General features: G+C 39.7%; 1 protein-coding gene and 1 long non-coding RNA gene across 2 annotated transcripts in view; one reads left to right on the top strand and one right to left on the bottom strand.

Moving 5' to 3' along the window:
* Nucleotides 1-23,013, bottom strand: part of LOC140713195 (uncharacterized) — a 979,701-nt gene extending 956,688 nt beyond the window's left edge. The window contains exon 1 of the long non-coding RNA XR_012095087.1: nt 22,923-23,013. This is a non-coding gene — a long non-coding RNA (uncharacterized lncRNA). The remainder of the gene's footprint in view (nt 1-22,922) is intronic.
* A 36-nt stretch (nt 23,014-23,049) lies between these two features.
* IRAK1BP1 (interleukin 1 receptor associated kinase 1 binding protein 1) overlaps nt 23,050-25,503 on the top strand; it is a 38,211-nt gene continuing 35,757 nt past the window's right edge. The window contains exon 1 of the mRNA XM_008006416.3: nt 23,050-23,424. Within this exon, the coding sequence (XP_008004607.1) occupies nt 23,110-23,424 (315 nt within the window). The 5' untranslated portion in view covers nt 23,050-23,109. The remainder of the gene's footprint in view (nt 23,425-25,503) is intronic.

Below are 25,503 nucleotides of genomic sequence, written 5' to 3'. Positions count from 1 at the left end.
TTTATTGCTTTTAAATTTTAGGGTTATTGTATTTCAGGTTCATGGCTTCCTATAGGATATGAGCTCAGAATGTTAGGCTTCTTGTAAGAGATATACATATTTTATTATAAATATATTAATATTGAGCACATAATTACGTGAACATTGATCACCTCCATGAATGACTCTCAGCAAGAGACTTCTATATGCAAAGTACCATAAAAAGTGGAGCTACAATGAAGGTTCAGGACTTGTGTCTCCCAATAAATAACATCTCATATGTAAAATGCTCATCTCCTGGATGAGCATCCTGGTGATGTGATCCTCATCTGTTTTCCCAGAATAAAAATAAGCTATCCTTCATGTACAAAGAAAATGTGGCAAACCCAGTATCAGTGGCACGTGACTTTGATGTTTCCCATTTATTTCAGCTGTAGTAATAGATCTTTTCTGAATTATCTATTGTTGAACTGTCCAATATGGTAGATACTATATAAATGTTACTATTGAGCACTTGAAATTAGGCTAGTCCAATTGAGATGTGCTGTCAGTTTAAAATACATACTGATTTCAGAATCAGCACCAAAAAAGAATACAAATAATATTTATTACATGTTGAAATATTTTAGAAATCTTAGGTTAAATAATATACTATTAAAATTCATTTTACCTGGTTTTTTCTTTACCTTTTTTAATGTGACTACTAGAAAATTTTAAATCAAATATGTGGCTTGGATTAGATTTCTGTTGAACATCATTGATCTCGTCTCTCTCTCCTAGCTCTTGAATAAACACAATTACAGGTATAAGATATACAAATTAAGTTAGGGGTCTTATATGTTAAGATTATACTAGATAAAATTAATAAGCCAATAAAGGAATGAAACATATAACCTCAAAATCTATCACTAAATGAATTATCCACCTATACAACTAAAAAATAGGGGAAATTGTAACAATGGGTCTAATTATAATAGTGGCAGCAAAATTTCAGTTCTGCCAGTTCATATCCTGTAGAATCTGGTCATGTGGGTAATTCTTAGCACTTGCAATGCCTGAATGCTTACCTGTTTATATGTGTAAAGGATGATGGTGATGATAACTATCATTTACCAAACACCTAATTTATATCAGGCACTTTACAAAACTTCCTCATGTAATCTTCATAATAATCCAATGAAGTGTATTAATTAGGGTTGGCTAACTGCTGAAACAAACATCCCCCAAGTTTCAGTGCCTTAACAAAATAAATACTAATTCTTGTTTGCAACTGATGGGGGTGGCAAGGGACTGGCAGCAAACTTTGACTCAGGCCTCTTCTGTCTTAGCTATTCATTCTCATAGGTCTCTGAAGTCCTCTCCAGTCAGCCAGCTAAAGAAGAGGGCACATGGAAGATTTTCATGAGCTAAGTCAGGAAGTGGTGCACTTTATTTCCACCCACATTCCAGTGCCAGAAGTCAGCAATGAAGACACCAACCTACAAGGGAAGCTGAAAATATAGTTTAACTGTGTCCAGGAAGAAAATGAAAACACATGGATATTGGTGAGCATTAACAGTCTCTGCAACTGGTAAATTTTATCTCTATTTTATAGTTGAAAAACTGGCTCTCAGAAACACTTAAATTTTACAATGTCACAGACCTAGAAAATGGCATTCACAGTTCTGTAGGACACCAAAGCCCAGGCTTTTTCCAGGCAACGTTGCAGAACTCACAAAAAATGGTCACTATCTCAGTATGTGCACCTACCTCAGAAGAAGGATTAGGCAAATGAGCAAGAGATGACAGGAATTTAATTTTCTGTCCTCTCCCACCATTACAAAAGAACAGTGTTGGGAAAATCAGTTTAGACAACCAAAAGTTCCCTTTGCATCATTAAATAATATATCTATGAGACTTGAGATCAACTTTCAACAAATAAGCAAAAAGTACAGAACAAATGGGGTGGGTTATTCATTGCCAAAATGCTGAGTAGTCAAATACATAAGTCCCCAGGATGTTTAATAAATAATTACAGTCTAGCAGGATTAGTGTCTGTTACCTCTCAAAATATTTATTTATCTCTTATTTATCCTGAAGCCAAAATCACCTAGAACATCTTAACAATCAGGTTTATTTTACAATACTATTGAATAACAATTATTGCTTGTATTGATGAGTCTAAGTCACTACAACATTCTGAAGTTTCTTTTGAATTATTATGTTTTATTTTATTATGTTTTAACATCATCATTAAGGATTCTATTATAAAATAGAAATTTTATTATGTTTTAACATTATCATTAAGGATTCTATTATAAAATAATTCATTTAATGTTGATAATTTGTGTAGACTACTTACATTAAACCAGTCACATTGCCCAAAAATTCAGAATAATTTAATCCCTGACATTTCTGAGTGAACAAAAATTAATTGTAAAAAGGGGAAGGACAGAACATGGAATGACTAATAGGAAATTAGAACATTTTCTTCTGGACAGATGACTAGTGAGTTGGCTATGAAGTGCAGACAAAATTGTTAGGTGTATATGAAAACCATTAAACTAATCTGGCTATAAATGAGATGGAAATCAAGGTACACCAAAAGATTAGTAAGATAAAAAGTGCTGGAACCACTCATAGGAAACCCTGAAGTTCACACATTTGAAATTTAAATTTGATATGAAAGATTACTTTAGATTCAAAATTGCTGATACTAATGATCAAATTTCTTTTAGTGGCCACTGAATTAGACAACTGGTTCAGGAAGGAAAGTCTGGAAGCAAAGAGACAGGAAAACTATGACTATGACAGAATAATGATTATGGTTGTGAAAAGGAGCAGATTCCAAGGATACTACTAGTCATTTGCTATGTGTTTTCTCTATTTTTATATTCATTGCATCTCAGGAGCATTTCATCCATCTCTATATCTTATTAATCAGTATTCTTGAATGTACTGAATTTTATGAACATGCTTCCAAGAGAATATAGTTTCTTTTGCCGTTCTATTGTCATTCCCTGAAAGTTATTTATCTAATGTAAGTCTCCTTCGGGCAATCTTCTATGGTTCTCACAGTATATTATAGTCTCTAGCTTTGTATGAGAAGTATAATTTATGCTTTGTATGAGAAGGATAAAAGTCTGGGGGAAAAAGATGACATGTCATAACTTCATCCTCATGGGCACACAACTTCAGTTAAACCTTTTTGTCTCACAGGTACTGTCTCTTAACTGGGTGAATGGCATTTGCAGATAAGCAGTTTTCCTCCATGCTTTGTTAGAAATCATGGAAGAGTTTTGTTCCATCAAAACTTCTGTACTAATTTTCTAAGAAATAATCCTTAAAGCTAAGGCTGTCTCAGCTCCAAAAGTGATGATGCCAGACTATACAAGACCATTGCAGTTGACTGCATTGTTAAGTTTTTACTGCGACATGTCAAGCATTGTGCTGCAAACCTTTAAATATCTGCACAACCATTCTGTCAATCCAGTTATCTGATCTGTCAACCAGAATCTCATCCTCTGAGACAGGCTCCTATGGGAAATTCCATTGTCTCTTAATCCTATGGACTTGCTTTCTCATAATTAACTGTGTCTTCTACTTTTGCTGAACTCTTGATCTCACATGTCTTGCCCTTTGCAGATGCTCCTTATCTTCGTTATACACATAGCTTCTTTCCTAGATTTCTCCCAACCACTATGCAATACAGTCACACTGTTACATTGCCAAGATGCCAACAACTAAACATTGTAAATTAGACTTCTGTGGTATTTAAAGTTCTTGGCCACTATTGCTATCAAGGCATTTGTCTCCTTCTCCACAGGATTCAGCCTCCTATCTATCTTGCATGCCCTTTTCTCTAATTCCACCCCCTTGCTTTTCTGGCATTTCTCCTCCCACATCTCTATTCATTTCTTTGTACATAACTGTTTAGTTACCTCTTTGTATTGCAGTCACCTTCTAGATCTTATGCTCAAGGCCTCACCTTCCACACTCAGAAAAGCTTATCAAGGCATTTTTTCTAAATGAAGACAGTGTCCAGTTCCCTAAGTGGAACTCTAGTACCACTGGTTCATAATATTTTTGGCCCACTATATATATAAATACATATGTATATATATTTTTATTTTTATACATTTATTTTTATTTATATACACACAATTTAAACAATAAAGCAGGCCAGGTACAGTGGCTCACACCTGTAATCCCAGCACTTTGGGAGGCTGAGGCAGGTGGAACACGAGGTCAAGAGATCAAGACCACCTTGGTTAACATGGTGAAACCCTCCCCCTACTAAAAACACACACACAAAAAAAATAGCTGGGTGTGGTGGTGAATGCCTGTAGTCCCAGCTACTCGGGAAGCTGAGGCAGGAGAATCACTTGAACCCAGGATGCAGAGGTTGCAGTGAGCCGAGATTGCACTACTGTACTCTAGCCTGGTGACACAGCGAGACTCTGCCTCAAAAAAATTAATTAATTAAGCAACTGGGCCTCACAAGAGATGAATTACATAGCTCACCTATCTTAAAAATGCAGGCCATTTTACTCTAAATGCCTTTGCCTTTTAAAAACACAAAGCTGGTTTAAAAACATGTTTTAATTCATAAACTTTACTTTTTTTTAAATTGGACTGTGTTTTTTATTTTTATTAATTTTTTAAAGACCGGGTCTCACTCTGTCACCCAGGCTACAGTGCAGTGGCATGATCTTGGCTCACTGCAACCTTCACCTCCTAGGTTCAAGCAATTCTCCTGCCTCAGCCACTCAAGTAGCTGGGATTATAGACATGCGCTGTTGGGAAAAAGCTAAGTGTTGGAGAAAACAAAAAATTGAGTTGGGGCTTGCATGTCTGACATAATGTCCTCTGGAATGTGTCTAGACTTGCTGGCTCCTTTCTTCTAGCCCTCAGGCTCCTAGATCCATTGTATTCCCATTATATCAAGTAGCAGGAAATGTTCCATATAAATGCTAAACTGTTACAGCTGTAGATTATGTGCCTGCCCTTTTGACCCCCACATTCTCACCACCTGTTTCTTTGTTGGATTACCAACAAATAGCGTGGGCTCCCAGAGCTCAGGGCCTTTGCAGCTTCCATAATCCTGATGGCCCACTTGTCCCACTGTACTTCTCAAACTGTCTTTTTCTCAATCCTTTGACTCCGCCAGACCCATGACATGGTGTTGGGTCTGATCACCCCAACATTCCTAGCTGCCCAATGTGGGGCGACAAAGACCCTGGTGAAGAAACACTAGAGCGTGTGAAAGCGGAGGACGCATTGTCAAAGGACACCCAAGGACATCTAAAAGAAGCTCGGTAGGAAGGCTGAGCACTCGGAAGAACCAGAGTAACAACTGGACAAAGTGAAAGCAGATATTTTGCTTATTTAAATTTCTTAAGGCATTTACTATGAAGAGGTGGAGTGGAAGTCAGTACTCAGAATCTGTTATCACTCTTTAGTGCAGTAAAGCAGTTTTACCCATGGTTCCCAGAACAAGGGACTATGGAGTTGGATGAATGGGAGAGAATTGGCAGAGATTTTTAAAAAGCGTATAAAGATGGAGCAAAAATTCCAGTCTCGGTTTGGTCATTGTGGGCGCTAATAAAAGCAGCTCTTCAGCCATTTCAAACAGATGATGAGGCAGATTCAGATGAGGAAGAGGAGGACAAGTGTAAAACATTAACTTCAGATTCTGAATGTGAGGAACAGGAAATAGAGGAAATTAAATAAAAGAAAGGGAAATTGAAAAAAGTATGTTTTACTAGTCCACCTGCTGAATTAAGTGAAAGGCCACCTCCTCTCTCTCCCCTTAATGGGTGAGAAGATGAATTAGCTACAAAACTAACTGCTCCTGTAGTTGCAACATTAAAATCTGGAGCAATTGGTGCTGCTATACAAAATTCTATTCAAAAGGCTAGAGCCGAGGGAGATCTTGAAACATGACAATTTCCTGTAACTATAATCCAGCAGGGAGGACAGAATATAGCTAATTGGACCACCTTTCCTTTTAAGCTGTTAAAGGAATTCAAGCAAGCCATTAGTCAATATGAGCCAAACTCCCCTTTTGTGCAAACTTTATTAAAAAACATTTCTCTCGATAATAGATTAATACCGTATGATTGGGATACTTCAATAAAATCTGTTCTCACTCCATCTCAGTACTTGCAGTTTAAAACCTGGTGGGCTGATGAAGCTCAAACTCAGGCAAGGGAAAATACACAAGCACAACCACGTGTACCTGTTTCCTTTGAACAGTTAATGGGAGTCAGACCTGATTGGGGTCAATTAGAAAATCAAGCAGTAATGGAGGATGTTGCCATTGTTCAGCTACACTCTGTGTGCTTACAGGCATGGGAAAGGATAAATGTTAAAGGAGGAAAATATCCTTTCAGTTCTGTCCGACAAGAACCTAAAGAATCATATTGATTTTATTGCTGGGCTCCAAGAGGCTGTGTATAAAGCCGTAATTGATAAAACAGCTCAAGATTTGTAATGCACCTTGTTGCATACGATAATGCTAATGCAGTGTCAAACTGCTATTAGACCCCTGAGAGGGAAGTCTCATTTAGCTGAGTATATTAAGGCTTGTGATGGCATTGGAGGTAACTTACATAAGGCTACTCTTTTAGCTCAGGCTATGGCTGGATTAACAGTCAGAAAGAATATGCCCCGTTTCTCAGGCTCTTGCTTTAATTGTGGGCAATTTGGACACACAAAAAAGGGAATGTAGAAAAGGAAATCAAAAGGCAAGAGCTACCATCGAACAACAGAAAAGTCCCAGTGTATGACCCCGTGGTGAAAAAAGCCATCACTGGTCAAGTCAGTGTCATTCTAAAATTAGCAAAGATGGACAACCTCTCTCAGAAAACTGGAAGAGGGGCCCACCTCGAGCCCCTCAACAAACCGAGGCATAACTGGTACAGCGAGTGCCCTTACAAATGTACAATTGTCCACGCCACAGCAGGAAGTGCTGTCATAGACCTCTGCAGCACAATTCCCGTATCCTTACTTCCTGGGGAGCCACACCAAAAAAGGTCCCTATGGGGGACTCCTATGGGAGTTAGGGGACCCTTACCCACAGGAACAGTTGGTCTATTACTTGGAAAGTCTACTCTAAATTTGAAAGGTGTCACTGTGCATATGGGAATAATTGATTCTGATTATACTGGAGAAATTCAATTAGTTATTAGTTCCTCAACTCCGTGGTCTGCTTCCCCAGGAGAAAGAACTGTTCAGTTGTTGCTGTTACCTTACATAAAACTAGGAAGCGGCACAGTGAAGAGAATAGGAGGCTTTGGTAGTACTAATCCAACAGGAAAGGCTGTATATTGGTTTAATCAAATGTCTGACAAAAGAGCTATTTGCACAGTAACTATTCAGGGAAAAGATTCTGAAGGACTAGTAGATACTGGAGCTGATGTCTCTATTATTACTATAAATCAATGGCACTGACATTGGTCTAAGCAAAAAGCATCCATTCGTATTATTGGGGTAGGAGTTGCCTCGGAAGTTTTTCAAAGTTCCTTGATTTTACCATGTCAAGGGCCAGATGGTCAGGAAGGGACAATTGAGCCTATCACTACACCTATTCCTGTCAATTTATGGGGCAGAGACTTCTTGTAACAATGTGATGCTGAAATATCTATTCCTATGGATCAATATAGTAGTGATGAGAAATATGGGATATCGCCTGGGAAAAGGACTAGGAAAAAAATAAATATGGCCAATCAGAACCTTTAGAATTGAAAGGACAAACAGATTGGACCAGATTGGGGTGTCATTTTTAGGAGCGGCCATTGTTGAGCCTCCAGCTCCCAGTCCTCTTGTTTGGCTAACTGCCAAACCAGTTTGGGTGGACCAATGGCTGCTGAAACAGGAAAAACTGAGGCTTTAAATGAGCTGGTGCAGGAACATTTGCAAAAGGGTCATATAGAACCTACTTTCTCCCCTTGGAATTCTCCTGTATTTGTCAACATGAAAAAATCAGGGAAATGGAGAATGTTAACAGATTTAAGGTCTGTTAGTGCTGTAATTCAACTTATGGCTGCAGCAGAACAATGCCTGACAAGACAGAAGGACAGCAAAGGGGCTGGACAGGATATGTGACAGAGGGATGCAAATGCAGGGAGCTGTGAAAAAGGAAAGATAATTATATGGGGAGGAGGACTTCCTTGTGTCTCACCAGGTGACAATCAGGTGCCAGTGTGGGTGCCCACCAAACATCTGAAGACCCACCATGAGCCAAAGCATCTAGTGGACCCACCTGTACAGTATGAATTGAAGGTTTGAGACGCCTCAATTTGCTTTCCCTGTGCCTTGTGTTAAAAGGGGCCTGTTTCTCATTATCAGTGGCCTCCTGGCTACAGCCACAAAAGTTTTTGCTTCTGTTTCAGTAGATTTACTAAGGTGGGGGTAAGGGTATGCTTGTGTTTTTGCAGGAGATGGATGAACCATGTGGATGCCCTCAAGATGTGTATGACCATGGAACGGGAGACTGGAGGGACCCATGGATCCCAACCACGGACTGGGCTCCCCCAGTATGAGCCATGAGCCAGGTGAATCTGAATGCGAAGATGGAATGAAGACCGACCAGAGTCACGATGTCTAATGGACCAATGCTTTCTGACTCAGCTCCTCTCTACCCCGAATACAAGAGACCTTAGTAGTTAGGCAGAAATATCCTCACCCCTATTTAGCATGAAGAAATTACGGAATATGGACCTTCATCCTTCTGCAACCCCTAGGATTAAGAGTCCTCTTGTAAAAGGGAAAGGAGAGAGATGTGTGAAGCATTCAAACCAGAGCAGCTCCAGTTTGAATAAGGGCTAAGAAAAACGAAGCTGGATCACCAACCCGCAATTAAGGGCTGCACAGCCTGCAATTGCCTTGCTCAATTAAAAGAGGTCACCTTTTATGCTAGTAATAATGATAGTTAGTAATGACAGTAATAATGATAACTTCTCTTTTACAAAAAAGGGAAGGGGGGCATGTTGGGAAAAAGCTGAGTGTTGGGGAAAAAACTGAGGCAGGGCTTGCATGTCTGATATAATGTCCTCTGGAATGTGCCTAGACTTGCTGGCTCCTTGCTTCTAGCCCTCTTAGGCTCCTAGATCAACTGTATTCCCATTATCTCAAGTAGCAGAAAATGTTCCATATAAATGCTAAACTGTCACAGCTGTAGATCATGTGCCTGCCCTTTTGACCCCTACATTCTCATCACCTATTTCTTGGTTGGATTACCAATAAATAGTGTGGGCTCCCAGAGCTCAGGGCCTTTGCAGCCTCCACAATTGCGATGGCCCCCTGGTCCCACTTTACTTCTCAAACTGTCTTTTTCTCAATCCTTTGACTCCACCAGACTTCATCGCCCCCACAACCGGGTGTTGGGTCTGATCACCCAAACGATGCACCGCCATGCCTGGCTAATTTTTATATTTTTAGTAGAGATGGAGTTTCACCATGTTGCCCAGGCTGGTCTCAAACCCCTGACCTCACGTGATCCACCCGCCTACGCCTCCCAAAGTGCTGGGATTACAGACGTCAGCCACCACACCCAGTCTAAACTTTACTTTTTAGATCAATTTTAGGTTCACAGCAAAACCAAGCACAAAGTACAGAGAGTTTCCATATCTGCCTTCCCTACCTCCACACACAGATACAACCCCGGTTATCAATATGCTGCACCACAAGGGTATATTTGCTACAATCAATGAACCTATATTAACACATTATTATCACCTGAAGTCCACAGGTGTTTTTTGTGGGGTTTTTTTTTTGTTAATTTGTTTGTTTGAGACGGAGTCTCTGTCACCCAGCTGGAGTGTAGTGATGTGATCTTGGCTCACTGCAACCTCCGCCTCCTGGGTTCAAGCAATTCTCCTGCCTAAGCTTCCTGAGTAGCTGGGATTATAGGCACCCATCACCATGCACAGCTATTTTTGTATTTTTAGTAGAGACAGGGTTTTGCCATGTTGGCCAGGCTGGTCTCGAACTCCTGACCTCAGGTGATCTGCCCACCTCAGCCTCAAAGTGCTGGGATTACAGGCTTGAGCCACCATGCCTGGCCCACAGTTTCTGCATTGTACCTAAGGGTACAACTGCTGGATCTCATGTAAAAACAAGTTTAGTTTTGTAAGACACTGCCAAACTGTCTTCCAAAGTGGCTGTACTATGTTGCATTCCTACCAGCAATAGATGAGTGGTCTTGTTGCTCCACATACTCACCAGTATTTGGTGTTGTTAGCGTTTTGGATTTTGATCATTTTAACAGGTGTGTATTGTTATCTTGTAATTTTAATTTACAATTCTCTAATGACATAGGATATTGAATATATTTTTATATGTTTACTTGCCATATGTATAACTTCTTTGGTAAGGTGTCTAGTCAGACAACTGGTTTTCAAAATAGGACTTTTATAACATTCATCATTTTGTATTAAACTTTACTCAGCTTTTAGAATTAAAAAGAAGCAACTTAAATTCTCTCATATTACAAATAAGAAAATTGAGCCAGTAGAGGTGAAAACTGAATCCATGAAAGAAGCTATAAATTCAGAGGGAGAGGCCAGGCATGGTAGCTCACACCTGTAATCCCAGCACTTTGGGAGGGCGAGGCAGGCAGATTATGAGGTCAGGAGTTCGAAACCAGCCTGGCCAACATAATGAAACCCGGTCTCTACTAAAAATACAAAAATTAGTCAGGCATGATGGCACACTCCTGTAGTCCCAGCTACTTGGGAGGCTGAAGCAAGAGAATCGCTTGAACCTGTGAGGCAGAGGTTGCAGTGAGCCCAGATTGTGCCACTGCACTCCAGCCTAGGCAACAGAGTGAGATTCCATCTCAAAAAAAAAAAAAAAAATTAGAGGGAGAAGAAGAGATGCCAGTGAAACATAGAGGAAAGATGTGACCAGAGAGAAGGAAGTAGAACAAGAAGAGCAGTGTTGTAAGAATCAAAAAAGGCTAGAGGTGAAGTAGATTTTTTTATTTGTTTTGAGAAAGAGCTTTGCCAGCAGCAATAGGCTCTGTATGTAGTGCAAATAATCAGTGATCACTGGGAGGCATCAGGACAGAGTGGAAAGAGTATTACACTGCCTCTGCTGGTAACCTGGGGCACATGATTTGAAAATTTTTTCTGGGTTCTAGTGTGTTCATCTGTAAAATGAGACTATGCTTCTCTAGTTTCTAAATTCAATGTTTTCTTTATTACAGGATCTTCCCTTTGTCAATTTTTTGTACAACTTTTTTCTTTGAAAATTTTGCTAATTTATTTATCATCTATATCCCTGTGCCCTGTTAGATCTTCAATGACTAACCATCTAACCAAGATTTCATTTCCCTCTGCATGCTTAGAGCATTACAGTTACGATAACTCTTTACAAACATCTAATATAGTATTCATGAACACAGAATTTATGTAAGCAGTCTTCTCTTATTTGTTACAATTTTGCCAGGATGTTATAGTATAAACTTGACTATTTATTCTACATAAAATATCAAGAAATCAAGATTTCCTACCTAAGTAATTTATGTATCTGCAATATCCTGTTAGCTTTGACACTATTAAAATTTGGAATGAAATACTTTTTGGAGATTAAAATATCTGTGGGCAAAGCTACCTCTAATCCACCGCTTTCAAGGAGAGACATCAAGAAGAAGCAGTCTTTACCAAAGTGAGAGTTTCACAGCTTACATCTGAAAAGAACTGTCAAACATTTCTTACTCTCTTGGATACAGTGTAAATTAGTTAAGATATAATTACAACTAATAGTTGTTACTATTACTACCACAGCTTCATTTACAAAATATTACTTCTTCCCTAATTAAACGAAGCATTCGGTGCTTCACATAACCAATTAAAATGTTAAGTAGTTACATTATGCAGCTAAATGTGTGAAAACCAAGAATAATAAGCCAGATAATACAAAAGAAAAACAGTGATGTGAAACGAATTATGGCAAAAATGAGCAAAGTGAAAACACATAACAAAGTTTAAACCATAACCTTTTTGGAAATTTGAGGTGTCCAAGAGGTCAGTGAAGGATGTACACAGAATGAGGTGGTATGAAATCTAACAGCAAAATACAGGGTAGCCCAGTCTAACAACAAAATGATACAGTGGATTGGCTGATTGAAGTTTATTTTTACTCAGAGATCAGAGATGTACTTGAGAGTACTTTATCTGGACTAAGTTGTAACCTTCAAGGTGAAGATGTAATCACTAGACTAGAACCCTGTGTAAGGAGGGCAGCGGAGACAAGTATATAAAGCTGACTGGCAAAAATCCCTATAGTCCACACAGCATCCTATTCTACCTGTATCATTTAAGGTACCAGAAGATAAACATCTGCAACCTACTAAGAAAGCAAGAAACCAATCTGGAAATAAAATAAAAGGCTAGAAGGAAAGCTATACCCAGTGTCTGGGGGTATTTGTGAGATAAAATAGGATAATATCTCACTTCATTTCTGGAAGGTCTGAATCCAATGACTTAAACAAAACTCACTATAGACAATATTACCAAATATTTATCTCTTTCTCCTTTTCCCAATCACTCTTCCTTAACCCTTTGCCATCTGGTTAACCATAAAACATTTCTTTGAAAGGTCACTAAAAATCTGCTAAATATTACATTCAATAGGCATGTCTTCATCTTCAAGTTTTTGACCTGCATCATGACATATAGATCACCTCTTTTTGACAATTATATAAACTTTGGTTCTACAACATTGTACTATCTTAATCTTTCCCTTACCGCTTTGAGCCTTTTTTCTGTTTCTTTTGCCTTCTTCATTTACCAATATATTTTCCATAAGTATTTAATTATAAAGTATAGTAAATTCTAAAGTGATTTTAGTACCTCTGACATCTTTTTGAACAAGCCAAGGACCTTAATACACACTTCTAGGTTAGTTTTTTCCCCCCTCAGCATTTAGAATGTATTATTCCATTCTCTTCTGACAGTTGGGATTTTAATTTTTGAGATGTTTGAAATCGCCCACCATAAGCTGGGTACTGTCAGAGACTTCAACTCAAAGTCAGATACCCCACCAGAAATAGATAAAAAGATAATGGTACATCTGAGACACAAGCACCAGAGGGTATGAGCAAGCTGCATGAGCAAGCAGCTCAGATGCCCATGCAACCCACCAAGTTTGCACCAAAACACCTCCCTCACCTCACACCAATGGTTACATAGGGATTACTCTATGGCCAGTTGAAGGAGGAGGAAAAAACTTTTATGGCGAGATTATGGATAGGCTGGCTTGGTATGCAGGTGCCAGTAAAAAATGAGAAGCAGCTGTGTGATAACATCACTCATAAAATCTTTGAATAACAGTGTAGAAGAAAAATTTCCACAAAAGGTGAAGCTTTGAGCAATGCACTTAGAGATCCACTTTGTGTGAAGTTCTATAAATTCCTTAAGGCTGAAAGGTATAAAAGTCAGCTTTAAATTCTCCTTCTCATTTATTCTTATCAGTCTTGGTTTTAAGATAACATAAAACTTAGTCAAGTTACTTATGCAAGAAAAAAAGAGGGGGGAATTTTATAAGGATACAGGAATATTTTACAGAACTCCAGGGGAGGAATGAAACCAGGCCAAAGAAAAAATTCTTTAAAAAGAGACTAGAATTGTATCTGCACTATTTTTCCATCTCATCCTTTTGGAAAGTATCATCCTCTCTTTCTCCCCACCTCATCTCTACACTTTTTCTATTTCTCTAGCGGAAAAATGGCCAATCTATATTTCCCAAGGTTTTATATAAATATATATGAGTGTATGTTACAGCCCTGCCACTTAAGACACTAAATTTTTAAAATTTGGTGTAAATATAGATTCTTGAAGAAGGCCAAATAGGAACAGCTCCAGCCTCCAGCTCACAGTGTGAGCGACACAGAAGATGGGTGATTTCTGCATTTTCAACTGAGGTACCAGGTTCATCTCACTGGGGCATGTTGGACAGTTGGCACTGGTCTGCGGGTGCAGCCCAACCAGCAAGAGCTGAAGCAGGGCGAGGAATCGCCTCACCTGGGAAGCGCCAGGGGGAAGGGAATTCCTTTTCCTAGCCAAAGGAAATTGAGACACACAACACCTGGAAAATCGGGTAACTCCCACCCAAATACTGTGCTTTACCAAGGGTCTTAGCAAACGGCACACCAGGAGATTATATCCCACACCTGGCCCAGAGGGTCCCACGCCCACGGAGCCTCCCTCATTACTAGCGCAGCAGTCTGAGATCTAACTGCAAGGCGGCAGCGAGGCTGGGGGAGGAGCGCCTGCCATTGCTGAGGCTTAAGTAGGTAAACAAAGCCGCCAGGAAGCTCAAATTGGGTGGAACCCACCACAGCTCAAGGAGGCTGCTGCCTCTGTAGACTCCTCCTCTGGGGACAGGGCAGAGCTAAACAAAAAGCAGCAGAAACCTCAGCAGAGGTAAATGCCCCTGTCTGACAGCTTTGAAGAGAGCTCCACTGGGAGCTCTGATCTCCCACTGATCTCCCAGCACGGACGTTGAGATCTGAGAATGGACAGACTGCCTGCTCAGGTGGGTCCCTGACCCCTGAGTATCCTAACTGGGAGACATCCCCCACTAGGTGCAGACAGACACCTCACACCTCACATGACAGGGTACACCCCTGAGACGAAGCTTCCAGAGCAAGAATCAGACAGCAACACTCGCTGTTCAGCAATATTCTATCTTCTGCAGGCTCCACTGCTGATACCCAGGCAAACAGGGTCTGGAGTGGACCTCAAACAAACTCCAACAGACCTACAGCAGAGGGCCCTGACTTTTAGAAGGAAAACTAACGAACAGAAAGGACACCTACACCAAAACCCCATTAGTACGTCACCATCATCAAAGATCAAAGGCAGATAAAACCACAAAGATGGGGAAAAAGCAGTGCAGAAAAGCTGGAAATTCAAAAAATCAGAGCACGTCTCCCCCTCCAAAGGAACGCAGCTCATCGCCAGCAACAGAACAAAGCTGGACAGAAAATGACTTTGACGAGTTGAGAGAAGCAGCCTGCAGTTGATCAAACTTCTCAGAGCTAAAGAAGGAACTACATAACGAGTGCAAAGAAACTAAAAATCTTGAAAAAAGGATGGACGAATGGATAACTAGAATAATCAATGCAGAGAAGACCTTAAAGAACTGATGGAGATGAAAACCATAACACGAGAACTACGTGACAAATGCACAAGCTTCAGTAACCAACTTAATCAACTGGAAGAAAGAGTATCAGCGACTGAAGATCAAATGAAAGAAATGAAGCGAGAAGAGAAGTGTAGAGAAAAAAGAGTGAAAAGAAATGAACAAAGCCTCCAAGAAATATGGGATTAAGTGAAAAGAGCAAATCTATGTCTGATTGGTGTGCCTGAAAGTGATGGGGAAAATGGAACCAAGTTGGAAAATACTCTTCAGGATATCATCCAGGAGAACTTCCCCAAACTTGTAAGGCAGGCCAACATTAAAATTCAAGAATACAGAGAACGCCACAAAGATACTACTGGAGAACAGCAACTCCAAGACACAAAATTGTCAGATTCACCAAAGTTGAAATGAAGGAAAAAATGTTAAGGGCAGCCAGAGAGAAAGGTCGGCTTACACACAAAGAGAAGCCCATCAGACTAACAGCAGATCTCTCGGCAGAAACTCTCCAAGCCAGAAGACAGTGGGGGCCAACATTTGACATTCTAAAAGAAAAGAATTGTCAATCCAGAATTTTGTATCCAGCCAAACTAAGTTTCATAAGTGAAGGAGAAATAAAATCCTTTACAGACAAGCAAATGTTTAGAGATTTTGTCACCACCAGGCCTGCCCTACAAGAGATCCTGAAGGAAGCACTAAACATGGAAAGGAACAACCGGTACCAGCCATTGCAAAAACATGTCAAAATGTAAAGTCCATGGATGCTAGAAAGACACTGCATCAACTAGCGAGCAAAATAACCAGCTAATATCATAATGACAGGATCAAGTTCACACATAACAATATTAACCTTAAATGTAAATGGACTATATGGCCCAATTAAAAGACACAGACTGGCAAATTGGATAAAGAGTCAAGACCCATCAGTTTGATGTATTCAGAAGATCCATCTCATGTGCAGAGACAAACATAGGCTCAAAATAAAGGGATGGAGGAAGATCTACCAAGCAAATGGAACACACAAAAAAGCAGGGGTTGCAATCCTAGTCTCTGATAAAACAGACTTTAAACCATCAAAGATCAAAAGAGACAAAGAAAGCCATTACATAATGGTAAAAGGATCAATTCATCAAAAAGAGCTAACTATCCTAAATATATATGCACCCAATACAGGAGCACCCAGATTCATAAAGCAAGTCCTTAGAGACCTATGAAGAGACTTAGACTCCCATACAATAATAATGGGAGACTTCAACACTCCACTGTCAACATTAGGCAGATCAACGAGACAGAAAGTTAACAAGGATATCCAGGAATTGAACTCAACTCTGCACCAAGTGGACCTAATAGACATCTACAGAACTCTCCACCCCAAATCAACAGAATATTCATTCTTCTCAGCACCACATCACACTTATTCCAAAATTGACCACATAGTTGGAAGTAAAGCACTCCTCAGCAAATGTACAAGAACAGAAATTATAACAAACTATCTCTCAGTCCACAGTGCAATCAAACTAGAACTCAGGACTAAGAAACTCAATCAAAACCACTCAACTACATGGAAACTGAACAACCTGCTCCTGAATGACTATTGGGTACATAATGAAATGAAGACAGAAATAAAGATGTTCTTTGGAACCAATGAGAACAAAGATACAACATACCAGAATCTCTGGGACACATTGAAAGCAGTGTGTAGAGGGAAATTTATAGCACTAAATGCCCACAAGAGAAAGCTGGAAAGATCTAAAATTGACACTCTAACATCACAATTAAAAGAACTAGAGAAGCAAGAGCAAACACATTCAAAAGCTAGCAGAAGGCAAGAAATAACTAAGATCAGAGCAGAACTGAAGGAGATAGAGACACAAAAACCCTCCAAGAAATCAATGAATCCAGGAACTGGTTTTTTGAAAAGATCAACAAAATTGATAGACTGCTAGCAAGGCTAATAAAGGAGAAAAGAGAGAAGAATCAAATAGATGCAATAAAAAATGATAAAGGGGATATCACCACTGACCGTACATAAATACAAACTACCATCAGAGAATAATATAAACACCTCTATGCAAATAAACTAGAAAATCTAGAAGAAATGGATAATCTCCTGGACACTGACACTCTCCCAAGACTAAACCAGGAAGAAGTTGAATCCCTGAATAGACCAATAGCAGGCTCTGAAATTGAGGCAATAATTAATAGCCTACCAACCAAAAAAAGTCCAGGACCAGATAGATTCACAGCCCAATTCTACCAGAGGTACAAGGAAGAGTTGGTACCATTCCTTCTGAAACTATTCCAATTAATAGAAAAAAAGGGAATCCTCCCTAATTCATTTTACGAGGCCAACATCATCCTGATAGCAAAGCCTGACAGAGACACAACAACAACAAAAAAGGGATTTTAGACCAATATCCCTGATGAACATCGATACAAAAATCTTCAATAAAATACTGGCAAACCGAATCCAGCAGCACATCAAAAAGCTTATCCACCATGATCAAGTGGGCTTTATCCCTGAGATGCAAGGCTGGTTCAACATATGCAAATCAATAAACATAATCCAGCATATAAACAGAACCAAAGACAAAAACCACATGATTATCTCAATAGATGCAGAAAAGGCCTTTGACAAAATTCAACAGCCCTTCATGCTAAAAACGCTCAATAAATTCGATACTGATGGAACGTATCTCAAAATAATAAGAGCTATTTATGACAAACCCACAGCCAATATCATACTGAATGGGCAAAAACTGGAAGCATTCCCTTTGAAAACTGGCACAAGACAGGGATGCCCTCTCTCACCACTCCTATTCAACATAGTGTTGGAAGTTCTGGCTAGGGCAATCAGGCAAGAGAAAGAAATCAAGGGTATTCAGCTAGGAAAAGAAGAACAAATTGTCCCTGTTTGCAGATGACATGATTGTATATTTAGAAAACCCCATTGTCTCAGCCCAAAATCTCCTTAAGCTAATAAGCAACTTCAGCAAAGTCTCAGGATACAAAAGCAATGTGCAAAAATCACAAGCATTCTTATACACCAGTAACAGACAAACAGAGAGCCAAATCATGAATGAACTCCCATTCACAATAGCTTCAAAGAAAATAAAATACCTAGGAATCCAACTTACAAGGGACGTAAAAGACCTCTTCAAGGAGAACTACAAACCACTGCTCAGTGAAATCAAAGAGGACACAAACAAATGGAAGAACATACCATGCTCATGCATAGGAAGAATGAATATCATGAAAATGGTCATATTGCACAAGGTAATTTATAGATTCAATGCCCATTAAGCTACCAATGACTTTCTTCACGGAATTGGAAAAAACTGCTTTAAAGTTCATATGGAACCAAAAAAGAGCCCGCATTGTCAAGACAATCCTAAGCCAAAAGAACAAAGCAGGAGGCATCACGATACCTGACTTTAAACTATACTACAAGGCTACAGTAACCAAAATAGCTGGTACTGGTACCAAAACAGAGATCTAGACCAATGGAACAGAATAGAGCCCTCAGAAATAATACCACACATCTACAGCCATCTGATCTTTGACAAACTTGACAAAAACAAGAAATGGTGAAAGGATTCCCTATTTAATAAATCGTGCTGGGAAAATTGGCTAGCCATAAGTAGAAAGCTGAAACTGGATCTTTTCCTTACTCCTTATACGAAAATTAATTCAAGATGGATTAGAGACTTAAATGTTAGACCTAAAACCATAAAAACTTAGAAGAAAACATAGGTAATACCATTCAGGACATAGGCATGGGCAAAGACTTCATGTCTAAAACACCAAAACCAACGGCAACAAAAGCCAAAATTGACAAATGGGATCTAATTAAACTAAAGAGCTTCTGCACAGCAAAAGAAACTACCACCAGAGTGAACAGGCAACCTACAGAATGGGAGAAAATTTTTGCAATCTACTCATCTGACAAAGAGCTAATATCCAGAACCTATAAAAAACTCAATCAAATTTACAAGAAAAAAACAAACAACCCCATCAAAACGTGGGCAAAGGATATGAACAGACATTTCTCAAAAGAAGACATTCATACAGCCCGCAGACACATGAAAAAATGCTCATCATCACTCGCCATTAGAGAAACGCAAATCAAAAGCACAATGAGATACCATCTCACACCAGTTAGAATGGCAATCATTAAAAAGTCAGGAAACAACAGGTGCTGGAGAGGATGTGGAGAAATAGGAACACTTTTACACTGTTGGTGGGATTGTAAACTAGTTCAACCATTACGGAAAACAGTGTGGCGATTCCTCAAGGATCTAGAACTAGAAATACCATTTGACCCAGCCATCTCATTACTGGGGATATACCCAAAGGATTATAAGTCATGCTGCTATAAAGACATATGCACACGTATGTTTATTGTGGCACTATTCACAATAGCAAAGACTTGGAATCAACTCAAATGTCCATCAGTGACAGGCTGGATTAAGAAAATGTTGCACATATACACCATGGAATACTATGCAGCTACCAAAAAGGATGAGTTTGTGTCCTTTGTAGGGACATGGATGCAGCTGGAAACTATCATTCTCAGTCAACTATCACAAGAACAGACAACCAAACACCGCATGTTCTCACTCATAGGTGGGAATTGAACAATGAGATCACTCGGACACAGGAAGGGGATCATCACACACTGGGTCCTATTGTCAGCGTGGAGGGGGAGAGATAGCATTAGGAGATATACCTAATGTAAATGACGAGTTAATGGGTGCAGAACACCAACATGGCACATGCATACATATGTAACAAACCTGCACGTCGCACCCATGTACCCTAGAACATAAAGTATCATTAAAAAAAAAGAAAAATAAATAAATGCAGATTCTTGTGTGAAAAATTCCAACAGATTCAACCGGAATTAGGTACCTATTCTTAGTCCAATCAACTTTGTAGAGTCACCTTATTCAAAACACTTGCTAGGGGCTCAGCCTTGACTCTGAGAGAGAACTGAGCTACTATGATCTGAACAAATAGCTCTATCCTCTTCATTCATTCTCCCAATCATTCCAGCTGAAAACCTAAGTCAGTTTAGGCTTATCCTTCTCTTTCATATACTATTAATTTATAGTTCTGTCACAAAAAATTAATGCATTCTTCTTTCAAAATCCAGTATTATCTATTCCTTCTCCATTCTCATGGACTTTATTACTTGCCAAAATGATAGTTCAAAAACAGACATTACACTGTAGTTAAATTTGCATTTCTTAAACTACTGGTGAAGATAAACTTTTTTTTTTTTTCACCCTATAGACTATTAACATTTCTGCTTTCTTGGTCTGTATTGTGGACTTAATTGTATCCCCCGAAACTCATATGTTGGAGTGCTAACTTCAATGTGACTGTATTTGGAATAGGGTTTTTAAGGAGGTAATTAAGGTTTAATGGAAGTCATAAAGGTGAGGCTCTAGAAAGAGACATCAGGGTAATGTGCACAGACGCAAGGCTATGTGAGGACACAGCAAGAAAGTAGCCATCTGCAAGCCAACGAGAAAGGCCTTGGGAGATACCAAACCTGCTGACACCGTAATCTTGGACTTCTAGGCCCCAGAACTATAAGAAAACAAATTTGTGCTGTTTAATCTCCAAAGTATTTGAAGCTTAAAGACTTTCGTTATGGCAATGGCAATCTAATGCAGTTTGCCTCAGTGTTCATTATTTTTCTTTTGACACGTTTGTTTCTTCTAATAACAACTCTCTAGGCATTAAGACTCTTAGCCCTTTATACACAATAAACATTAACAAACATTTTTCCCAATTGATTTGCCCCCCCACCTTTGTTTTCATTTTGCTTTATATAACTGATTTTTTTTGGAAAGTCCAATTTTTCAAACTTTTCCTTTATGGTTGCTGCACATGAAATTATGATTAAGGCCAGCCTTCTCATCCCCCAGAATATTTATATTTATATATAGGTTCTTCCAATTATTTTTCTTTTTGGTCTCATTTATTATTTTCAATGTATGATGTAAGGTATAAATTTTTTTTAAATATAGCTTACAATGGGTCAGGCGTGGTCGCCCATGCCTGTAATCCCAGCATTTTGGGAGGCCGAGGTGGGCGGATCACGGGGTCAGGAGATTGAGACCATCCTGGTTAACACGGTGAAACCCCGTCTCTACTAAAAATACAAAAAAATTAGCTGGGCGTGGTGACTGGTGCCTGTAGTCCCAGCTACTGCGGATGCTGAGGCAGGAGCATGGCGTGAACCCGGAAGGCGGAGCTTGCAGTGAGCCGAGATCGCACCACTGCACTCCAGCCTGGGTGACAGAACGAGACTCCGCCTCAAAAAAAAAAAAAAAAAAATATATATATATATATATATATATAGAGAGAGAGAGAGAGAGAGAGCGCTTACAATTATCCCTGTACCATGTAATCATTTTCCACTGATATGAAATCTTTTATCGTATACTAAATACTTACACTTTAACTCCTGTTGCTTTTTGTTTACGACATTCATTCATTCAATAATTTATTTTGGAGGCTATATTCTTCCACATTTATCGTAATGGAAAAAGAATTTTCCAGCAAGTTTCAGAAACATTATTTTGGGTGTCTTAAATCATAAAAGACTATGAGGAAAGCTCTTAATATTAGTTTTTAAATTAAAATTGTTTTCAGCAAACAAGATGAACATACACAAATTTATGTTAATCCAGTGATGAGCCTAATTAAAGGAGGGGGGTACCATTTGATTTAGTTGCATTATACTAATCGAAAAGAACAGAAAAAACAATGGTGAAGAAACTACAAGAGGACTGTCAGCTTTTTCAGGCTCCTTTTAAAACAATAGTTCTTATCCTTCTAAAACCAGTTATTCAATATTCTTTCTTCCCCCCTCAATTCTCTTGATAAAATTCAGACAGTAAAGAGGTATAAGCCAGTGGGGCTATCTTTACAAAGATCATTGCTTAGAGCTAGGAAGAGAATCCAGAAGACAGGAAGTTGAGGGTTGTGTTCTAAAGGTTCTCTCAAGAAAAGGGTACAGAGAAACTCCAAGTTGTACACGCCCAGCAATGTCCATGTTGGATGTGCTGTGATACCACCTAAATCTCTCCTGTCCGAGTTCAAGGACCGAACCATCCCAGGGATTTTAGAAAAAAATGGGGAGACATGAAAACGATGCCAAAGCCATAGCTATTATTACAGACATCCATTATGTTCACTCTGCTTTCCATATGCAACGCACTCTACATACAATGGGCACTTTATAAGCACATAGCAAATGTGAAAAATATTGTCAACATTGCTTTGATAATATTATTATTAATATATTATATATTCGAATACATATTAGATTTAATATTAAACGTATTTAATATTAAATGTATTAAATCTAATATATATTCGAATATATTATATATTCGAATACAATATATATTATTAATACAAAAATATTATTAACGCTGCTTTAGAGAAGATGAAACTGAGATACGAAGAATCATAAACTGTCCAAGATCACAGGGGCAAAAAGTTCACCTCAACTGAAACCTCTCACGAACCACAAAAATGTGGCCGAGGGAGCCTCAAAAGCTGTACCCCAAGCGGGGACGGTAAAGTCAGAAAAGACACGGCGGGGTGCAATCACAGAGAAATCTGAAACCACCCGCTCGGCCTCGCTACTCTTCTTCCTCTGAGGTGCAGAGACGCGGGTGGGACGCCAAGGAGTTGCGAGAAAGGCCAGGGCTCACTGAGGAGGCCACAGAGAAAGCCCGCTAACATTTTCTGAAGGCCGTAAGGTAAATATGTTAAAAACCGTAGCTACTCACTCAGCCGACACCTAGTAAAAAAGATGTGGCAAGATCAACAAGGCGTAGCTTGCGCCCGCCACAAACTCCGCGCCCTCCACAGCCATCCCGGCATACTTTGCGCCGTGCACAGGCAAGCCCTGGCGTGCATTGGCCCCTTCGGCCGCCGTCAGCCGGTAGTTACTATGGAAACCCAGCTGCCATCGCTATGTCTCTGCAAAAGACCCCTCCGACCCGGGTGTTCGTGGAACTGGTTCCCTGGGCTGACAGGGGCCCGGCGAACAACCTGGTCTCAGGCGGAGAGACGCTACCCGGCCTCCGCCACCCGCTCTCCTCAACACAAGCCCAAACTGCTACCCGCGAGGTGCACGTAAGCGGAACCTCAGAAGTGTCTGGGGGCCCGGACCGGGCGCAGGTGGTGATGCGAGTGAGCAGCACCAAGGAGAAGGCAGCCGAGGCCAAAAAGAGCGTTTGTCGCCGTCTAGATTACATCACGCAGAGCCTCCAGCAGCAGGGCGTGCAGGTGAGATCTCCGCGAGGGAGGAAATGCGAGCCGGACGACACAAAAGGGTTGGCAGATGGTCGGGCCCCACGGCCCGCTCTAGAGGGAAGGGAAATGTGGAGGGTCTGGAGCGTTTAGGACGTCTTTGTCGCAAAGGTACTCCGGGACGCCTGGACCTGGCAGAGTGAATATTTGAACCATTCTTCTCCTAGACGAAGGTAATTATTGGCCTCAGGCAAATTAAAAATGAAAGAATGCAAATTGGGTAGGTTTTTATCAGACGATATTTGCTTCAGTGATTTTGTTTTAAATTTGAAGTGATGGAATGGTAAAACTTGAAATGTTAGTTGTAAATATTTGCCCAAGTGGAGTGCTGGACACTAAATATTTTGTTTTGTTTTGTTTTTATTCCGCACCATGGAATTGGCAAGTGAAGAGCACGACCTGCTTCCTTCCGATCATGTAAAACTTTGCATGGAATGGTTCTTGAGTATGTTCCACAAACAGTAACGTTGGGGAGTGGGGAAGAAGTTGCGTCCATTTTCATTTTATAATGGTTTTCATTTTGTAATGATTCCCCCAAAATTTCTCCGGCCTTCTTAGGTTTAACTTAAAAGAAAAAGTCAAGCCAGTATTGTGGATACCACATACATGAAATACTTTTAACGGAGATGTCCATGAGACAAATCACCAAGCAGATCTTACCTTAAGCCTACCCCTAAGGAAAGAAAAAAAAATTGAAACCATCATTTAATCCACACAATAGCACTGTTAGGCGTGTTTTAATATCCCCGTTTTCCAAATTTAAAGAGGTTAAACAATGCTGCGAACTTTAGGTAGAGCAATATTTGAACTCATGTATTCCTGAAACCAGAATGTAAGTTGCTTCCAATTCTGCTGATAATTAGAGTGAAAGAAAATTAGAAATCATAGAGATGAACTATTTCAGTTTTCTCATTTTACAGAGTAGGACCCCAAAGGCCACAGATGTGACTTATCCAGGATAACATTGAGTTGGTAAAAGGGCAGACATTGTTACTTCCAGTCTATTGCAAGAAATGCCATACCCTGAAAAAGCAAGTCCTTATTTTTAACAAGAAAATATATTTGCATTGCCTTTATAATACAAACATATGAGTTATTACAAAGTCATTTGGGCAAGATTTCTTCAAATGATTTTACAATTTAGAAAAATACAAATAATTATAAATAATGTGAGTAAAGTGGGTTTAATATGTAGAAAAATCATTTTAAAAACTGCTACTAGTGCCATAGTTGAATAAGATAACAAGTTTTTAAGTTATTTACATAAAATAAAAATGGAGCTCACATGACTCTATAAAACAACATAGGCTGGGCATGGTGGCGCATGCCTGTAATGCCAACACTTTGGGAGGCCAAGTCAGGTGGATCACTTGAGGCCAGGAGTTCAAGACCAGCCTGGTCAACATGGCAAAACCGCATCTCTAGTAAAAATACAAAAATCAGCTGGGCATGGTGGCACACTCCTGTAATCCCAGCTACTAGGGTGACTGAGGCAGGAGAATCTCTTGAACCCGGGAGGTGAAGGTTTCAGTGAGCTGAGATAGCACCACTGCACTCCAGCTTGGGCGACAGAAAGAGACTCTCTCAAATAAATAAGTAAGTAAATAAATTACTAAGTCCAACTTAGAGTAATTATATTAAGATTCAGTGTTCAATACATGAGAAGGACAGTAACCTCGCAATTATCTCTGCTAATTGATGAAAGAAGTCATGTAGATAATTTGTTCAGGAGAGAATACAAAATATCATTTATATTATTAGGATGAATTATGGGTCTTCACAAAGTCCTTATTCATTTTAAACTTTAGAATTCTGAGCTGTAAGGTTTATAAACATCACTTCCCTGCTTAAAGGGCTCCTCATAATCCAAACTCCTTTGCTTAAAAGATAGAGCTGAAGGTGGCTCATGCCTGTAATCCCAGCACTTTGGGAGGCCAAGAAGGGCACATCACCTGAGGTCAGGAGTTCAAGACCAGCCTGACCAACGTGGCGAAACCCCATCTCTACTAAAAATACCAGAATTAGCTGGGCATGTGGTGCATGCCTGTAATCCCA

Source organism: Chlorocebus sabaeus, chromosome 13, assembly GCF_047675955.1.
Source record: "Chlorocebus sabaeus isolate Y175 chromosome 13, mChlSab1.0.hap1, whole genome shotgun sequence".
NCBI classification, from domain to species: domain Eukaryota; kingdom Metazoa; phylum Chordata; class Mammalia; order Primates; family Cercopithecidae; genus Chlorocebus; species Chlorocebus sabaeus.
This window is presented reverse-complemented; position numbering and strand designations above follow the sequence as displayed.